This window comes from Verticillium dahliae, genomic scaffold (genome assembly GCF_000150675.1).
Source record: "Verticillium dahliae VdLs.17 supercont1.5 genomic scaffold, whole genome shotgun sequence".
Classification (NCBI taxonomy): Eukaryota; Fungi; Ascomycota; class Sordariomycetes; order Glomerellales; family Plectosphaerellaceae; genus Verticillium; species Verticillium dahliae.
Genome location: NW_009276938.1, coordinates 1,657,527 through 1,672,681, shown reverse-complemented (window position 1 = coordinate 1,672,681; position 15,155 = coordinate 1,657,527). Strand labels below are relative to the sequence as shown.

Here is a 15,155-nt window from a genome sequence, read left to right as displayed (position 1 = left end):
AGGAGAAGGGGTCACTCGGCCAGCACCCCAAAGGGTCTCCTCCTGTTTTGACCAGGCGCTCTCAAGGTCGGTACCATGTACCCTGGGGACACACGTTCCTCCTCCTCCTCCTCCTCCTCCCTGCCCGGTTGTGTCTACCTGTGTGCCGACAGTACATTGTGCCTGCCTGCCTTTATTTTATGACGGCACAGTGCACGGTGGTGTACTTGTCACTCCTCCTCCGACCCTTGCCCGCCCACTACGGTAAGGTACCTTAGCTAAGGTAGGTGCTTTACCAATAGAGGACAGTCCGAACCACCTGGCGCCTGCCCCATCGTACCTGTCCACTGTCCACTGAACTTGCCGGGGTTCTTCATTACCCTGCACCACTGTCACTGGAACAGGACTGGGTTTGCTCTCGCACTTGCCTCACGCCTACCTGGGCCTCCACTGGCTCGTTCCGCTGGGCTGCCGCCAATCCCATCCCATCCGCCACGCCAGGCCTTTCATTTTCTGCCCACACACACCTCCAACCCTTTTTTACCGCACCCTCAATCAGTAGACCTCTCTGTCTCCCCGAAGACCCGCTCCTCCATCTGGTGGTGTCCACCCTAGACCTTCACATTGGATCCCAACCCGCCCACGAACACTAGCTATTCTTCCCTCCGTCATCCTCTCTTGCCGACTCGTCCCTTTTCTTTTCTACACTCTCTCCTCTCTCGCCTCAACCTCTCTTCGCCTCCTCTCCCCCAACTCTCCTCTCTCCCAATCAACACATTCTGGGTTCACCTTTTGCGAACACGAGCCTTACGTTGACGATCACGACGTGTATCCTGTCCTCGACCAACCGATTTGCCTTCGAGTAGTCGTCGACTCGCTTCCTAGGATATCATTCTTTGCCGCACATTCGCACTTCGCGATCCCGGCCAACAACAACATACAACGAAGCAACAAAAGCGTTAACGATATCAACGAGCCTCCTCTTTCTCGAGTCTCCCACGGTGCTCTTTCACTACGAGGTTTGTAAACACTCCATGATGATTCTTCTATCCTAGTCGGTGCTTGCCTGTCTGCCCTGGCCGGATTTCTATACACTTTCGACCAAGACGCAAGGAATCGAATACCGTGGTCATCAACAGCTCTCACACTAAAGACATGATACACCTTCCTTTGAGCCGCCGCACCTTCACAGTCTGCAGACGGGTCCCCCTCGAGATCAGTGACGCGGACTACGAAAGGACTCTGTCACTTAGGGCGGGATCCCTCGGCTCTGGTCGTCCGAACAATCCAGACCCAGTTGTTTAGCATACACGCAACCTTGGACGCAAACTTTCCGGCCCGTCCTTGTTTGACGCACCAGGACGTAAATAGTGCATCAGGTCCAGGCACAGACGACTCGTTTTTTCTCTTCCGCTGGATTTTCACACCACCATTATGCTTCAACCCTGAAATTCCGTTTACTAATTCGTCCGCCTCTGCAGCATCCTTTGCCGATCGACTCCCTTCTGCGCCCTGCCCATCGTCTTCATTGATCGAGCCGATACACACTCTCGCCCACTTGTGTGGCTTCGCTCTCGAAACGATACCTAATACACCTCTCTCATAGAGGTCGTCGACGTTCATTCCAAACCAGCCTCATTCCGCATTCAAAGTAGAACTCGGATCAGCATCTCATTTATGGAGAGCCGGAACTACTAGACGTCACGTCATCCCCTTTCCTTTGCCGCGCAATTGCCAGCAAGCTGCCAGCCTTTTCATCATCGCCACCCGTTGCCGCCGGTCATCCTTACAGCGTTTCTAATCAAAGCGTAATCATCTCGACGAGATCCCCAGATCCTCGTCGAATTCTTGATCAACCGCCAACATGGCCGGGGGAGGAGTTTGTGCCGTCCTCGACTATGAGGTCGAGCACATGGCTGAGTTTGTCGCGGAAATGGCGACCAGCGTCGTGACTCCCGGCTCCGCTGCTTCTTCTTCCTTCCGCAAGTTCATCGCCAGCATTCTGTCGTCGACGCGTCTGCCCAAGAGCACCATCCTCTTGGGCATGAACTACCTCGCCAAGCGCATGAACATGCCTGAGCAGAGCGTCTACCACATCACCGATGCTGACCTCTGGCGCATGGCTACCGTCTCGCTCATTCTGGCGAGCAAGTTCCTTGACGACAACACGTTCCAGAACCGCTCTTGGGCCGAGGTTAGTGGCATTGCGGTCACCGAACTCAACGCCATGGAGAAGAAGTGGCTTGTCGAGTCAAGCTTCGGGCTCTATGTCAACCTTGACTTCAGCCGGGATTACAACGCGTGGCTCAAGAGCTGGGACGACTGGAAGGTCTTGAAAGAGCAGGCCGTCGCTCGTGCCAACCGGGATAGGCTCGCATCTCTGGTGCCTGCCATTGATACCGACCTCACACGTTACGGCGGGCGCAACTCGCACAACGCTTGGATTCAGCAACAGGCCGCCGAGTATGAGCGCTACCAGTCTATTAAGCGTGGCGACATGGCTCAAACTCACTCGTATCGCATGGGCCCCGTTGACTGGTCAGTCAATTCGTCCACCATGGGCTGGCCCTCCGCGCCTCTCACCCCCCCGGATTCCGGCTACGGCACTCCTGAGTACATGAACTCGGCTTCCTCAGCCAACGCGCGCTACAACGAATGGTTCTCTTCTGCTGCCGCCAACGGACAATGGAATGCACGCTACCAGCAGCAGCCTGTCGCGCACGGCTCCTACTACGGCCACCGCCACGCCACGTACCCTCAGCACTACGCCTTCAACCAAGGACAGGGCATGTGGGAACATGGCATCGCGGAGTGTAGCTGCCCGAACTGTGTGGCTCCCATCAAGCAGCACGGCTATTTTGGCCAGCCTGTCATGAGCTAGAGCACCAAGCACCACCATGATGCATCCTGATGGAATTACTCTACGGGCTTTGCCTAGATCCCGAGTCGTTGACGTCAGCCAAACAAAAGCTTTGCATGATCCAGTGCTCCCAGGTCAGGGCACTTGGTATTTCTTGTTTTACGGAAAAAAGGACGATTGCATTTCTTCAGATACCCTTACGACGGAACAACAAAAAAAGCTATGCCGACGCAGCATGTTCCGACAATCATCGAAACCGGACAGACAGTCTTCCACAATGACTGCTCACATTTTACGACACGGGCTCGGATCCTGACTCCAGAATGCCGTTTCTGGGTCTGCCCTTAATGACACCTTACCTTTACTTTCTCTCGGTATACGGATCGACCTTCAGCTTGCGGCGTTCAAGAGTCGATTCACGATTCCCAGGACTGGCGTCCTTGATAGACTTGTTTTCATTTGGCTCTGGTGTCCATGAGTCAATTTCAGATGTAATTATTTCCCCTTTCTTCCCTTTTTTCGTCACACAAAAAGTCCTTTTCTTCTGCTCGGTACATAAGTTCGCGGTTGCTTTTCTGTCTGCAAGGGGTTCGCGAAAACAGGTTTATACGGGAGGAGGTTATTTCTGCATTGCATCGGTGAAATCGGAGAGTTGGACTCTCACACGGGTTGGAAATTTGTCTTACGTTCTTCACCTGCCAGCCGCTCGGCGTGCTTGGCACTTGTTTCTTATGAGTTTTAGAGGGCTCTCATCGGCGGGCGACAGGCATTCAGTATAAACCGGGGGAGACAACATTAGGGTTACGGTTGTTCAGCGTTAACTTTGGGATGGGTGTTCTTTTGTTCTTAGCCCAACCAGGTCCCCAGCTGCGATGCCGCGCAAGATTAGGAGACAAAAACAAAACATGAAACATTGAATTACATTTATCCTTTGTCTTCTACGGTACCTTATTAGCCATCCTTATCTAACGGCCTTGAGGTAACGCCATGGTACTTATTGGTTTCGGACGCTCACGATGGTTCGTATACGTCATCTAACAAAAGGCTTGTCTAGTCACATCAACCAAGGCACCAGATCCTGTCTGTCTGAGTCGTATTTACCGCGAGGAAATCACCGTATTCGACAAAGGCTTCCACAAGGCCAATGCAGTCGCGTATGGCGAGGTCGTCATCCTCCCCCCACTGCCCGTGCACATTGATGCCTTTCATGAGATCGAGAACACTCGGATGATCTCCTAGGAAATCTACCACAGCGTCTCCTATCTGACGTCTCATGACCAGATCAGAACTCAGCTCGTGGTCTCCTTCCGATAAGGCTCCTGAGCAGAAATCGTCTGCAAAAGCCATTAGTAACGTTCTTACTTCGTTCTTTTTCTCGGACACCATGGTGCAAGCAACGTGGCGATGAACCTTGACTCGAATGGGGCTCCCTCCCGCCCCTGGTATGGAACCCTCATGATACGATGCCAGCAAGCCCTGCCCCGTTCCGCGCGGACTGAACGCGCTCGTTTCGTCCGGCTGTGATCTCATGTTGGTTTGCAGGTCTTCTTCCATGATGATCATGAACCTTTCGTTTGGGTGAATCTCGTGCGGTCTGGCGTGCCACAACCCCTCCAGTACACAGTCATACCAAACCCCGAACTGGTCGCGCAACACGAAGACCTTCCCGTTTGGAAAAGACTGTAGATGACACAGTTTGCTGAGCTTTCGTCGGGAACGATCGTCGCACGTACCGAGAAGCATTGCCGGCCTGTGTATCGCGAGACCCGTTGGCGTTGCTTGCGCGGGTGGCGCTGCCCAGGTGCCGTTGGGCCCCTCCCAATGCTTAAGACTTGTGTCCGAGTCGCCCATGAATGTCGACGGCGCCCATCGAAACCCGGAAATGTTCAGTTTCTTCGTCGACTTGGAGAAGGCGATCCCAACAGGTATGGTGGGCAGGTGGTCCCATATTGCGGCCATGCGCGCCTCCCCAGCTGAACAGATGATCTTGTCGGCCACATCTGGAGCAAGATTGAGAAGCGAGCTAATGCACAGCGCCTCATCTTCGGATCTGGATGTTCTTCGTCCAGCTAGCACTTGTCGGAGGACAGACGGGTGGTGGAGGTGCTCGTCAGGTAGCAAACCAGCACTGGCTCGTGTCTGCTGGTGGCCCAACAAAAGCCTAAGGGATACAGTTCGGGCAGCCCGCGTAGGAAAATTGGGCTCGGGTGTTCTTAACCTGGAGGATAGATCTATGACTGCGTCTTGGAAAGAAAACCAAACGTAGGCCGGCTGGCGAGGGATACGGCCCTCTTGGAAAGTCCAAAGCCGATGGGACCACGGGCATAAAGCAATCACTGCAAGCAGCTCAGACGTAGTACGTCCTTCTGAGATTTGCCGTCTCAAGTACGAGTCAAGGACGAGGACGTCAGCCGCTTGCTCGTAGGGCTTCCGCAGCTGGCCCAGGGCAATTCTTCGTAGATCTCTAGGCCCGCGCGGCACACATAAGGTGTCAATCCAGAACGGCGTGTTGTCTTGATTGTCTCTATTCCTTTTCGGCAGTTCGTTGACGAGCCTTTGGATCTCGAGTATGCGGCAAAGAGGAAGAGTGTTGGCTGCAGGGTTTCCCATGCCGTCAGCCCAGACGTGTGATATCGCTACAAAGGCAGATCCAGTCTCAGCCTCTCGAACACTCAGCATATTGCCTTCGAGCTTCATAACAGGAATCTTCCCGTTACGTATGATTGTTTCCAGTTCCGAAAGTCCTGGGCCCACAGCATCACAGCGGCAATCCTCGAAGGCGTGAACCTGGGCGTATTGTGTCTCGTCAACGTGATGTAGAGCGCACGCTATTGGAGTGCATACCGCGTGCGGTATGTCATTGTTTGGTGGAAGCAAGTTTCCGATATACCACAGGACCGAGACTGTGTCCACTTGTGGATCGTAGGAAACGTCTGTTAGGATGGACGGACACCACCCTTGTTCCGACATCAGCTGCAATAGCGGTAGGCCGCAATCGAACTGGAACCCAGTGTTCAACAACCTCCAGACCTGCGTGACGGGAGAGTCCAATCCTGTTCGTTGACAGAGACCGAGAAGCGCGGTGGAAAGGTAGTCGGCCAACGCAGCTATGGCCAAACATGTCATGGCGACTGCACTGTCCTGGTCGGCCTCTTTTGGAAGAAGTAACAAGGTCTGATGTCGGACCATTATCAGAACGTCTTGAAATTCGTCACGAAAAGACTCGATCTCACGACTACCGTTGACATTGAAATGGTCTAGGAGTGTCTGCGTTCGAGCACACACCAGTTGCTCCAACGGTTGTGTGCATAGACGAGCAGGTCCATCTTCGACATTATCCATAAGCCGAAATGTCTCTTGATTGACGGGCTCACCCAGGAACTGGGCTAGTAGGCCGAAGTAGAGCCAGGTTTGGGCGAGGGATCCGATGTATCTGGCTGCTTGAGATTCGGGAGCAAAGGCTATCTCTCTCGCCAACTCACTCCCTAGTTTGAGATTCCACCCGCTTCTGTGCGGATAGCTGCTGAAAGGAGCATCATATTTGTCGGTTGCCAAGTATGGTATTCTGATGTGGTCCACAAGGCAACGGTCGCTCGGCACTGGTAGGTGATCCATGGAGAGATCTACCAAGTCAAAACGATGACCAAGTACAGTTTAGTGAGGGTTGAGATGATGACCGGAACCGCAAAGACGAGGCGAGCAAGAGATCCAAGATGAGAAATATGCGGACTGCCTTATCTATCTACATAAGACAAGGGGAATGCCAGAGCCTTGTTATTATCTGCCCCTCACAGTTGCCCGTAAGCGAGCTGCGATGTGACCAATATTATGCAGCAGGCTGCCTTGGCGAACCCCCCAGATCTTAGGGGCAGGTGATAGGTGCAGTGAACTTGAAGTAAGCATTAGGATTGGAGTCAATGCGTTATCAATTACCTTCCTTCAGATTCTGGTTCTACAACAAGTACGCCGTGTTACCGACTATATGGAATCAAGGTTATGAATGATAAACTCCTGCTGTAATCATTTCCACCCGAAGATCAACAGAGCAATGTTTAGAACCGACGACTTCGGCCCGTTCTTCATTATCAAAGGCTTTCCTGTCGCGGGAGAGCTCTCTGTCACTGCGACTGTGGTCAGACAAATCATGGCAATGAGGCATACCTGATTCAGGATTACTCTTTGTACGAACACAATCGCATTGCTTACTCGTGTGAAGACGCTGGGGAACGACATTTCCTTCAACAACTGACTTATAGCTTCTAACGTTTTCACGTCGAAACTAGTGGTAGTAATTATAATATCAGTTTCGCTAGGTCCTATGCCTCCAAAGGAATCAAGGGGGGCTGGTAAAGCATCTAACATCATTTACGACAGAGCTGTATTAGGTTAGATGTGTCCGGCCCTTGTCGCCCTTAGTCAATTCGTTACAGTCTCACACATATGAGCCGCGACTTGAGATAGCCTTCAATCTCTGGGGAAGCTGTTGAAAATCATTACTATTTGGGTGAGAAAAGTTGTTTCACGCTCCCTGCATCAAAGTCTGACTGGTTCTATCTGCATTGCCTTGGTGCAGACTACATTATCAACAACCCGGCCTGGCATTACAATTGCTTGAATCTCGTCGGCGGCGTCACGGTGGTGCAAGTCCCCTCGTACAATTGCCCAGCCCAAGTGGAAGACCCCGCCTCCCCGGGAGGAGCAACGGTAACGGTCGAACCCGCAGGCAAACCGTAGTTGCCGTAGACAATGCGCATCGGGTACGGCGAGCCGGCTACGAGATCTCTCGACACGCAGACGGTTGCCTGCGTGAAGCCAAAGGCCTGATAAATGGTGGGATCGACGCCGGCTGGTGTCGAGGTAACAGACGCGTCGCCGCAAGGGAACGCCGCCTGGCCAAAGTAAAAATTGACCACGTTATCGGCGTTGGCGGAGCAGAATTCGTACGTGCCGCTGCTGGCGGGGACGTAGTAACCCGTGTACACGAGGGTGATGTTGTTCGGGTTGAATGTCATGCCGGCGTAGGTCGACGTGGCGGTCGGGAAGTAGTTGATGCTGGGCTGCTCGGGCAGGCGTACTCCCTGGTTGTTAAGCGGACGGACAGGGGCCGGAAACGACAATTAATTTGTCACGCCGGTGTCCAGGGGTGTGAGTGGTCGATAGTAGTCGGGTCCGACGCCGCCTGTCGGGTTTCTCACAGGAGGGACGCCGTAGCCGAGGAGTGGGCTCCATGAGTTTGCGTATAGGCTAACGTCCAGTCCTGAGCCCGGGCAATTTTGAACAAGTGCCGGCTCGCAGGCGTCGCTCGGTATCGCGCTTTGGCTTGGGATAGCACTCGAGGCAACACTCGGGGCAACACTCGGGGCAACACTCGGGGCAACACTCGAGGCAGCACTTGGGGCAACACTCGGGGCAACACTCGGGGCAACACTTGAGGCAGCACTTGGGACGCTTGAGATGCTGCTAGGCTCTGGTGCTACGCTGCTAGGTACTGGCGCCGAGCTGCTGGGTTCGGGTGCTGCGCTGCTCACACTGGGAACGACTTGAGACGCGGGAGACTGAATAATGACAGTACCAGGCACCGTTCCTGAGGCAGGGATAGTCGCAATAGTGGTAGGTCCTGTGATAGGAACGGTGCCAGTATATGGCTGTGTGATTGTTACAGTTGACGGCGGCTGGGGCGGGACGGGAACTGATGTCGGAGTCTGGATGATGACAGTCCCAGGCACTGTCCCAGACAGAGAAATAGTCGTCACGGTTGTAGGTCCCGTGATAGGAACGGTGCCAGTGTATGGCTGAGTGATCGTCACAGTGGAGGGTGGCTGAGGTTGCACGGGAACTGATGTCGGCGTCTGAATGATAACAGTACCAGGTACTGTTCCAGACGCAGGAATTGTGATAATGGTCGTAGGTCCTGTGATGGGGAAGCTACCAGTATATGGCTGTGTGATTGTTACGGTAGACTGTAGGCGGAAGGGCGCGGGAACAGATGTTGGCGTCTGAACGACAACGGTGCCAGGCTTCGTGCCTGATGCTGGTATAGTCCTCACAGTGGTAGGTCCAGTTATAGGTACCGTCCCGGTATAAGGCTGCGTCGTTGTGACGGTTGAGCCTGGCGTTTGGATGATGACAGTGCCAGGATTTGTGCCCGAAGGGGGTATGGTTGTGACAGCGGTTGGTCCCGTGATCGGTACAGTTCCAGTGTATGGCTCTGTCGTCGTGACAAACGACGGTGCTAGGAACGGAGGGATCGATGTTGGCGTCTGGATAATAACCGTGCCCGGGTTTGTCCCAGATGGAGCGATCGTTGTAACAGCAGTAGGCCCTGTGATAGGGGCAACTCCGGTATATGGCTGCGTTATCGTGACGAACGATGCTGGCAGTGATGTGATCGGAATGGGAGCTGGCGTCTGAGTAGCATTGTCTACTGGCACCAAAAAGGTAGTTGTATAGGTGTAGCAAAACTCAACCGGCAGGTCTGCACGAGCTTGTATGTTTGCGTTGCGTAGCTGATCGTGTCCATGACACCAATTCGCTAAAGCAAGATATGGAAAAAGATAAGGAAGCGTCATATTCATCAGCCAGTCGACCTACTGCCGCCAGAATCTGGTGGTGGATGAGGAGAGACGGTTATGTTGACGAAATTTCAGCATCTCCAATATCGGGGGTTTCCAGGCCTTTGATTCGTTTTGTAAGCTGACTGCCAAATCCAAGAACCTGCAGTCGTCGAATTTGCCATCCAGCTGGATATCATCACCCCCGAATCCTGAATAATCTTCGTCTGAAAGATGTTTCATTCCAATTCAAACAAAGGGATGACCACGTTCCATATTCAGGGGATCGAGGCCCCTCGGGGACCCCAAGTCGAACGATGGTCTCTTCTCCGCCATTGGTGCTTTGCGTTGTTGCATCTACAGAAACTTGGAAGGTGCTGACATTGAAATGCCGCTGGATTTTGGTTCATGTTCGAATCGTGGCTGGTGTATGCGCACTAGAACGAATTCCGATCAAACTCTTGTCTCATCCGACCCGCGGTCTCTTGAATAACAAGCGGCTCTATGTCTCACTTTACGAGCCAGCAATTTTTCTTCAATAGCATTCAGCAGCCGTTCCCAAAGCTTTCGGCCTCGGTCAAATAGCAGCTCGTCCCATTTCCTGGCACAGACAGCGCCACGGCTCATGAAACACTCTAACTGCACTGCGCAGTAGGTGTGGTGATGGGATATAGTCTTTAAGGATTGGGAGAGCACTTACGATTCCGGGTACTCGGGTACAGTAGAATACGCAATTGCTTTGTGTCTCGGCCATTTCTTGGATTCCAGACTTGTGACTGTTGAAGCCTTCGCCACAGGGATGTCGACAGAGCAGGCTGATCAAGCGTGGTATGTGAGAGGATGGCAAAACACAGCATTGTTGCCTCTGGCATTGAACTTTGGACCCTTATGCCTCCATTCTACTCATCGCAGGCTGGAAGCATCGAACGAGATGCCGGATTGACGCCACAGTAAACATGACATGATCGGGAGCGATCATCACTGGTTAAGTACATCCGTCACCTGCCACCTGCCAAAACCCGGGTATGTGACATTTCGCGTTGTGCGTACCGCAAATAGTCTCGTTTATGCGTTTTTCAACACCCAAGTTCGCACCAGAAACAGCCTTCAGTCTTCAAAATGAAGAGCATGGTGCAGTCACTTGCGCTCTTAACGGCCCTCCTACAGTCGCTGCACGTCGTTGCCCAACCCTCCACATATACCACCATCATCGTCACGACTTGCATCACTGTCACATCGAGTATTGCAACACCCACCCGGTCTCCGCATATGCAAGACACTGCTGTCACCGTCTTCGTTCCCGACTGCTTCCAATGTGACTGCGCAGTATGCGTTCACACGACCCGCCTCACGACCACCTTGGCTGCCTTCTGTCCCACCGGCATCGTTGACAGGCCTTACGTGGTCGAGCATGTTTATTCCGGCATGTCAGCCATCCCGACAATGACGGACCCGACCTTTATCCTTGCTGGCTTTACCACGGCGGTAGAGACCTGCACCAGCTGCGGCGTAGAGCCCATCACAGCGACGCTGACCTTCCCCAACGGAGGCAGGCCCTATGTGCCCGAAATGACACACGTCGTCGCGCCTTCAAGAGGTGTCCAACACGGATCTGATGATTGGATAGCCACTGGGCCTTCTAGGGTTACAGAGCATGGATCTCACGATGTGACGGCGGCCAAGCCTCCAAGCGGTGCGGAACATGGGTCACAGGGCGAAACAACCCCTGATGCTCCAGATGTTGTCTACACGGCTGGTGCCGATACTCTTTGCAGACTCGGAGGTGTTCTCCTGTCTCTTTTGCTTCTTGTTACATTTTAGGCCAGCAAGTTCGATCAGAAGGACATGTCCCAAAACCCATCCATGTCACATTATACAAAACTTCTCATTTGCCTCTGGGGCGAGGTATGTTTAGTCTGGGTAGTCTATCCTGTAGTACAACTGGCTTCTCCCTGAACAATTGACAGAATTGTACACACATTTTATTTGATTGGACAGAGGTCGCGATGTATGTTGGAGCCAGGCCGTAATGGGCCGGCCGTGCCCTTGCCGATTCTAATCAATTATTCCCTCGCCATATTGATGCAGCGAACTCGGCACATTGAAATCGATTGGACACTTTTCGACATGTACTGGGTTTTGCTGCCGTTCCCTTGGTGTAAGGGATGCGAAATGTCCAGCTCAGGGGGTGAAGGAGTTCCGTGTGTAGGAGCACCGGTGCTGACTAAGCCCCAGACTGACATCTCATCATTCGACTTTAACAGCTCCAGATCTGACCATCTTGCCTCCAACCATTGACTCGGTCTACGCTCATTTTCCTATCTAGCCTCTAAGCTCTCGTTTATCTGAAACTTCAGTCGAACTGGACTCATAGTACCCGTCATTATGTCCTCCCGCTTCGTTTCCGGCGGCAAGATTGACGCCGAGACGGGCGAGGTCGTCGCCCCAGACGCCAGCGACAAGAGCACAGCCCAGGAGACGCGCAGCAAAGGTAACGCCGAATGGGAGGCTGTGCAGCGAGAGCTTGATGCTGAGAGGCGGCGAAGGGAGGAGGCAAGGGCGAAAGCTGTCGAGGGCGGCGAGAAGAGCTTGTACGACGTGCTACAAGCGAATAAAGGTCGGTTGCAGCCTCTGTCGCTCTACTCCTTCAGACTGCCTGCCGAATGGATGCTCACAATGATGCAGCGGCCAAGGAAGCGGCGTTTGAGGAGGCAAACAAGATTAGGAACCAGTTCCGCGCTTTGGATGATGATGAGATTGACTTTTTGGACGAGGTGAGGGAGAAGAAGAGGATGGAGGAGGAGAGGGTCAGAGAGGAGACGACGGAAGGATTGAAAGCTTTCCGTGAGAGACAGAAGGTGCAAGTTAAGACACCTGCCGAGGAGGAGTCTAAGCCAGAAGAGGATGGAACCGACGAATGGGCTGTGGGGAGGAAAAGGAAGAGAGAACGCGGTTCTGAGGTGAAGGGGCTGATTAGGAGAAGGGTGAGCGAGGGTGGCAAGGGCGACAGCAAGACTGGCGATGGAGGCAAACCCGACGATTCTGCCACAGCAGCAGCCCAGCCAAGGACCACAACCACCACTACTAAGCCAACAAGTGCGAGTCCACCGCCGCCAAAAGTGGGACTGGTGGCATATGATTCAGACGATGATGAGTGAAGGTCGGGAGACAGAACAAAAGGGGACACTCATTATCTCCATCTGGTCGTCAGATGGTACTCTAGCGTCTATCAAGCTCTAAACACCAAGGAGGAGCCTATACTGTACATCCAAATCGCCCTCGAGTCATGAATCTCGGGCACACCAAGCGTATCATACATTAGGTAGTCACACAACCCAGTCCACCACGAATCCTCTTCGTTCAAGCATCATCAAGGTTGCCAACGTTGGGTCCCTTGTTCTCTGCAGCGAACGCCAATATGCCCCACTGAGCGATGGATCGCAAGCTGCCCTTGATGAAGCCTTCAATCTCCTCTTCGGGCACGACGATCGCTCTCGCACGCGCCTCATCCTCGGGCTGAACCTCGAATCTCCTCATGCGCGAGGCGATGCGGGTGTCCAGCACCATCGGCTTCGGCCACACCTTCTCCCGCGGCGGCTCCGCCTCCTTGCCCTCCTCTGGCGCCTTCTCCTCCTCCCACACGCTCTTGACCCAGTTCTTCTCCTCGTGCGCCAGGACGCGCTGCTGCTCAAGCATCAACTCATCGTCATCCGAAGACGCGCCAGGCTCGCCCTCACGCCACTCGCGGTGCGCAGCAAAACAGGCGGCGGCCACCTCGCGACCGATATCATCAGCCAGGGCGCGGCGGTTCAGGAAGCGCTTGAGGCGTGTAAAGGTGTTGAAGAAGCCGAGAATATGAGGGAACTGAATGGGAGCCGCGGGCGCGAGCTGTTCGGGCAGCGTGGGCGGGAGATGGGCGGCAGCGTAGTCGGCAGTCGAGTTGTAGGACGGTGGCTGGGGCGGGCGCTTCTTCTTCTCTTCCTCCTTCTTCTTCTCCTCGGCGGCCTTTTCCTCGGCAGCCTTTTCTTCGGCAGCCTTGGCGTCGGCGGCCTTCTTCTCGGCCTCTTCCACCGTCTCGGCGAGGGCGTCGGCGACGGGCGTGACGACGGGCTCGGCGGACAGCACAGGCTCTGGCTTCGTCTCGGGCTCGGGCTGCACCGGGGCGTCGAGGGGCCCCAGCCAGCCCTCATGCAGGCCGCGGATGTACTCCTTCCAGGTGTTGCGGCCAATGACAATGTCGCCGGCGTCGCCCTGATACTCGGGGATCTGGTTCTTCGCGCGCACGGCGTCGCGGACGTTCTCCTCCGTGGGCAGCAGCTCCTCGTCCGGCCGCTCGGCCAGCCGCCTCTTGCGGCGAATCTTCTCGGCGACGGCGGCACGCACGTCGCCCTGCTGGCGTCCCTGGACAAAGTCCCAGTCGAGGCCGGACGCCGCCAGCACGGGCTTGACGTATTCGATAAAGTGGTCCTGTGCGACGCGCAGGCCCTCGCCGGGCGGGGCCTCGAGAAGAACGGTCAGCTTGCGCGGCAGCTGGGAGGGGTTGTCGATGAGTTCGGTGGCGAGCGGGGCGACGGCGCGGGCCCAGCGGGCTGTGGCGCGCTTCTTCTCGCGCTTGTCGTAGATGACGGCAGCGGAGAAGGCCGTCGTGATGGTTAGGAAGATGGTCCAGTTGCGCGAGGGGAGCTTCTTGGGGAGGTTGGGGATGCCGAGCATGCGGAGGGCGGGGTTTCGCTCGGGGACTTTGTAGCCTGGCGCCTTGTTATTTGTTGTCGAGGTAGAGGCGGCTGGGGCGGTGCTAGGGGTTGCGGCCTATGTTTGGTGACACGTGAGCATGAGGCATCTCGCGATGGAACGATGGTTAGATGGGGTTTGGATGAAGGACGTACCGAAGCCGGGGCAGGATCGACGGGGGGTTTTGCGTCAGCCATTGCGATCGTATTGACAATGAAGGCCCTTGGGATATCCCTTCTTGAGAAAACGAAGGTCGTGATGGACAGTCGCTCGTCACAGGTCACGTCTGTTTGGATGGATGGTCACCAGGGGGGAAAACGACAGGAAATTTTGACGCGATAAGAGCTTCACCGAGGCGCGATAACGGCACGGGTCGTTCCAGCCAGAACGGGCATGGCGGCGAAGCCTCGGCGTTTGACGGTGTCTGTGACCGCTTGCTGTTCTGGGACTAGCTTATTCTGCCACTTCCAACTCACAGAGGTTCAATGATAGACCTAGGTACCTTACCTTAGGTACCTTATGTGACAATGCTGCTCTGGATCCCTGGCATGTTGATAATCGGCCTGCGAATTGCTTTGTAGATGGTGTTTCGCCCTGTGCCGCTGCCAATGGCCTTTGTAGATACTGGAAATCTGGGACAAAAGTGTCACGAAATAGTCTTGCTCCCGAGGTATCTCCTCCCATACCTGGCCATTACTGTGGGCAGCTGCTGCAGCCAAGAGATCTGGAAAAGCCTCACCCTGTCGAAAGACGCCCTGGTCATCTGAAAAGCAATTGCCGAGGAGTTGCCAGCGTGTCAAGCATTGTACAGAAACGGCTGAGCACTAGGCAGACTGCCGGCCTCGCTGGCAAGCTGGATGACCGGATTACCCAGGTACACCTGAAAGGGAGCACGAGCTCCTGCTGAAGTACAGGGTGCCAGGTGCTTCTCCTCCCGATGCCCAGCATCCAAGACAGCATCACGTACCCATGGAGGCATCGATGATATCAAGGCAGGGAGAGCAGTGCATTCCATCGTTCTTCGGCGCGCTGCA

The 15,155-nt window shown here is 54.6% G+C and overlaps 6 protein-coding genes across 6 annotated transcripts; 3 read left to right on the top strand and 3 right to left on the bottom strand.

Annotated features, from left to right (window-relative positions):
• Positions 1-1,843: 1,843 nt before the first annotated feature.
• Positions 1,844-2,860, top strand: VDAG_03516 (uncharacterized protein; the record flags this gene model as incomplete). The annotated part of the gene is made up of 1 exon (XM_009657381.1): positions 1,844-2,860. One exon carries the CDS (start codon positions 1,844-1,846, stop codon positions 2,858-2,860), a length of 1,017 nt encoding a protein of 338 aa, XP_009655676.1.
• Positions 2,861-3,898: 1,038 nt separating this feature from the next.
• VDAG_03515 (uncharacterized protein) lies at positions 3,899-6,454 on the bottom strand (the record flags this gene model as incomplete). The annotated part of the gene is made up of 2 exons (XM_009657380.1): positions 3,899-4,173; positions 4,573-6,454. 2 exons carry the CDS (start codon positions 6,452-6,454, stop codon positions 3,899-3,901), a joined length of 2,157 nt encoding a protein of 718 aa, XP_009655675.1.
• Positions 6,455-7,440: 986 nt separating this feature from the next.
• Positions 7,441-7,851, bottom strand: VDAG_03514 (uncharacterized protein; the record flags this gene model as incomplete). The annotated part of the gene is made up of 1 exon (XM_009657379.1): positions 7,441-7,851. The coding sequence occupies one exon, from the start codon at positions 7,849-7,851 to the stop codon at positions 7,441-7,443; it is 411 nt and encodes a 136-aa protein (XP_009655674.1).
• A 2,658-nt stretch (positions 7,852-10,509) lies between these two features.
• Positions 10,510-11,211, top strand: VDAG_03513 (uncharacterized protein; the record flags this gene model as incomplete). Its single annotated transcript, XM_009657378.1, has 1 exon — positions 10,510-11,211. One exon carries the CDS (start codon positions 10,510-10,512, stop codon positions 11,209-11,211), a length of 702 nt encoding a protein of 233 aa, XP_009655673.1.
• Positions 11,212-11,775: 564 nt separating this feature from the next.
• Positions 11,776-12,548, top strand: VDAG_03512 (uncharacterized protein; the record flags this gene model as incomplete). Its single annotated transcript, XM_009657377.1, has 2 exons — positions 11,776-12,007; positions 12,076-12,548. The coding sequence occupies 2 exons, from the start codon at positions 11,776-11,778 to the stop codon at positions 12,546-12,548; spliced, it is 705 nt and encodes a 234-aa protein (XP_009655672.1).
• Positions 12,549-12,750: 202 nt separating this feature from the next.
• On the bottom strand, positions 12,751-14,318 carry VDAG_03511 (mitochondrial import inner membrane translocase subunit tim-54; the record flags this gene model as incomplete). Its single annotated transcript, XM_009657376.1, has 2 exons — positions 12,751-14,199; positions 14,277-14,318. 2 exons carry the CDS (start codon positions 14,316-14,318, stop codon positions 12,751-12,753), a joined length of 1,491 nt encoding a protein of 496 aa, XP_009655671.1.
• Between the last annotated feature and the right edge of the window lie 837 nt (positions 14,319-15,155).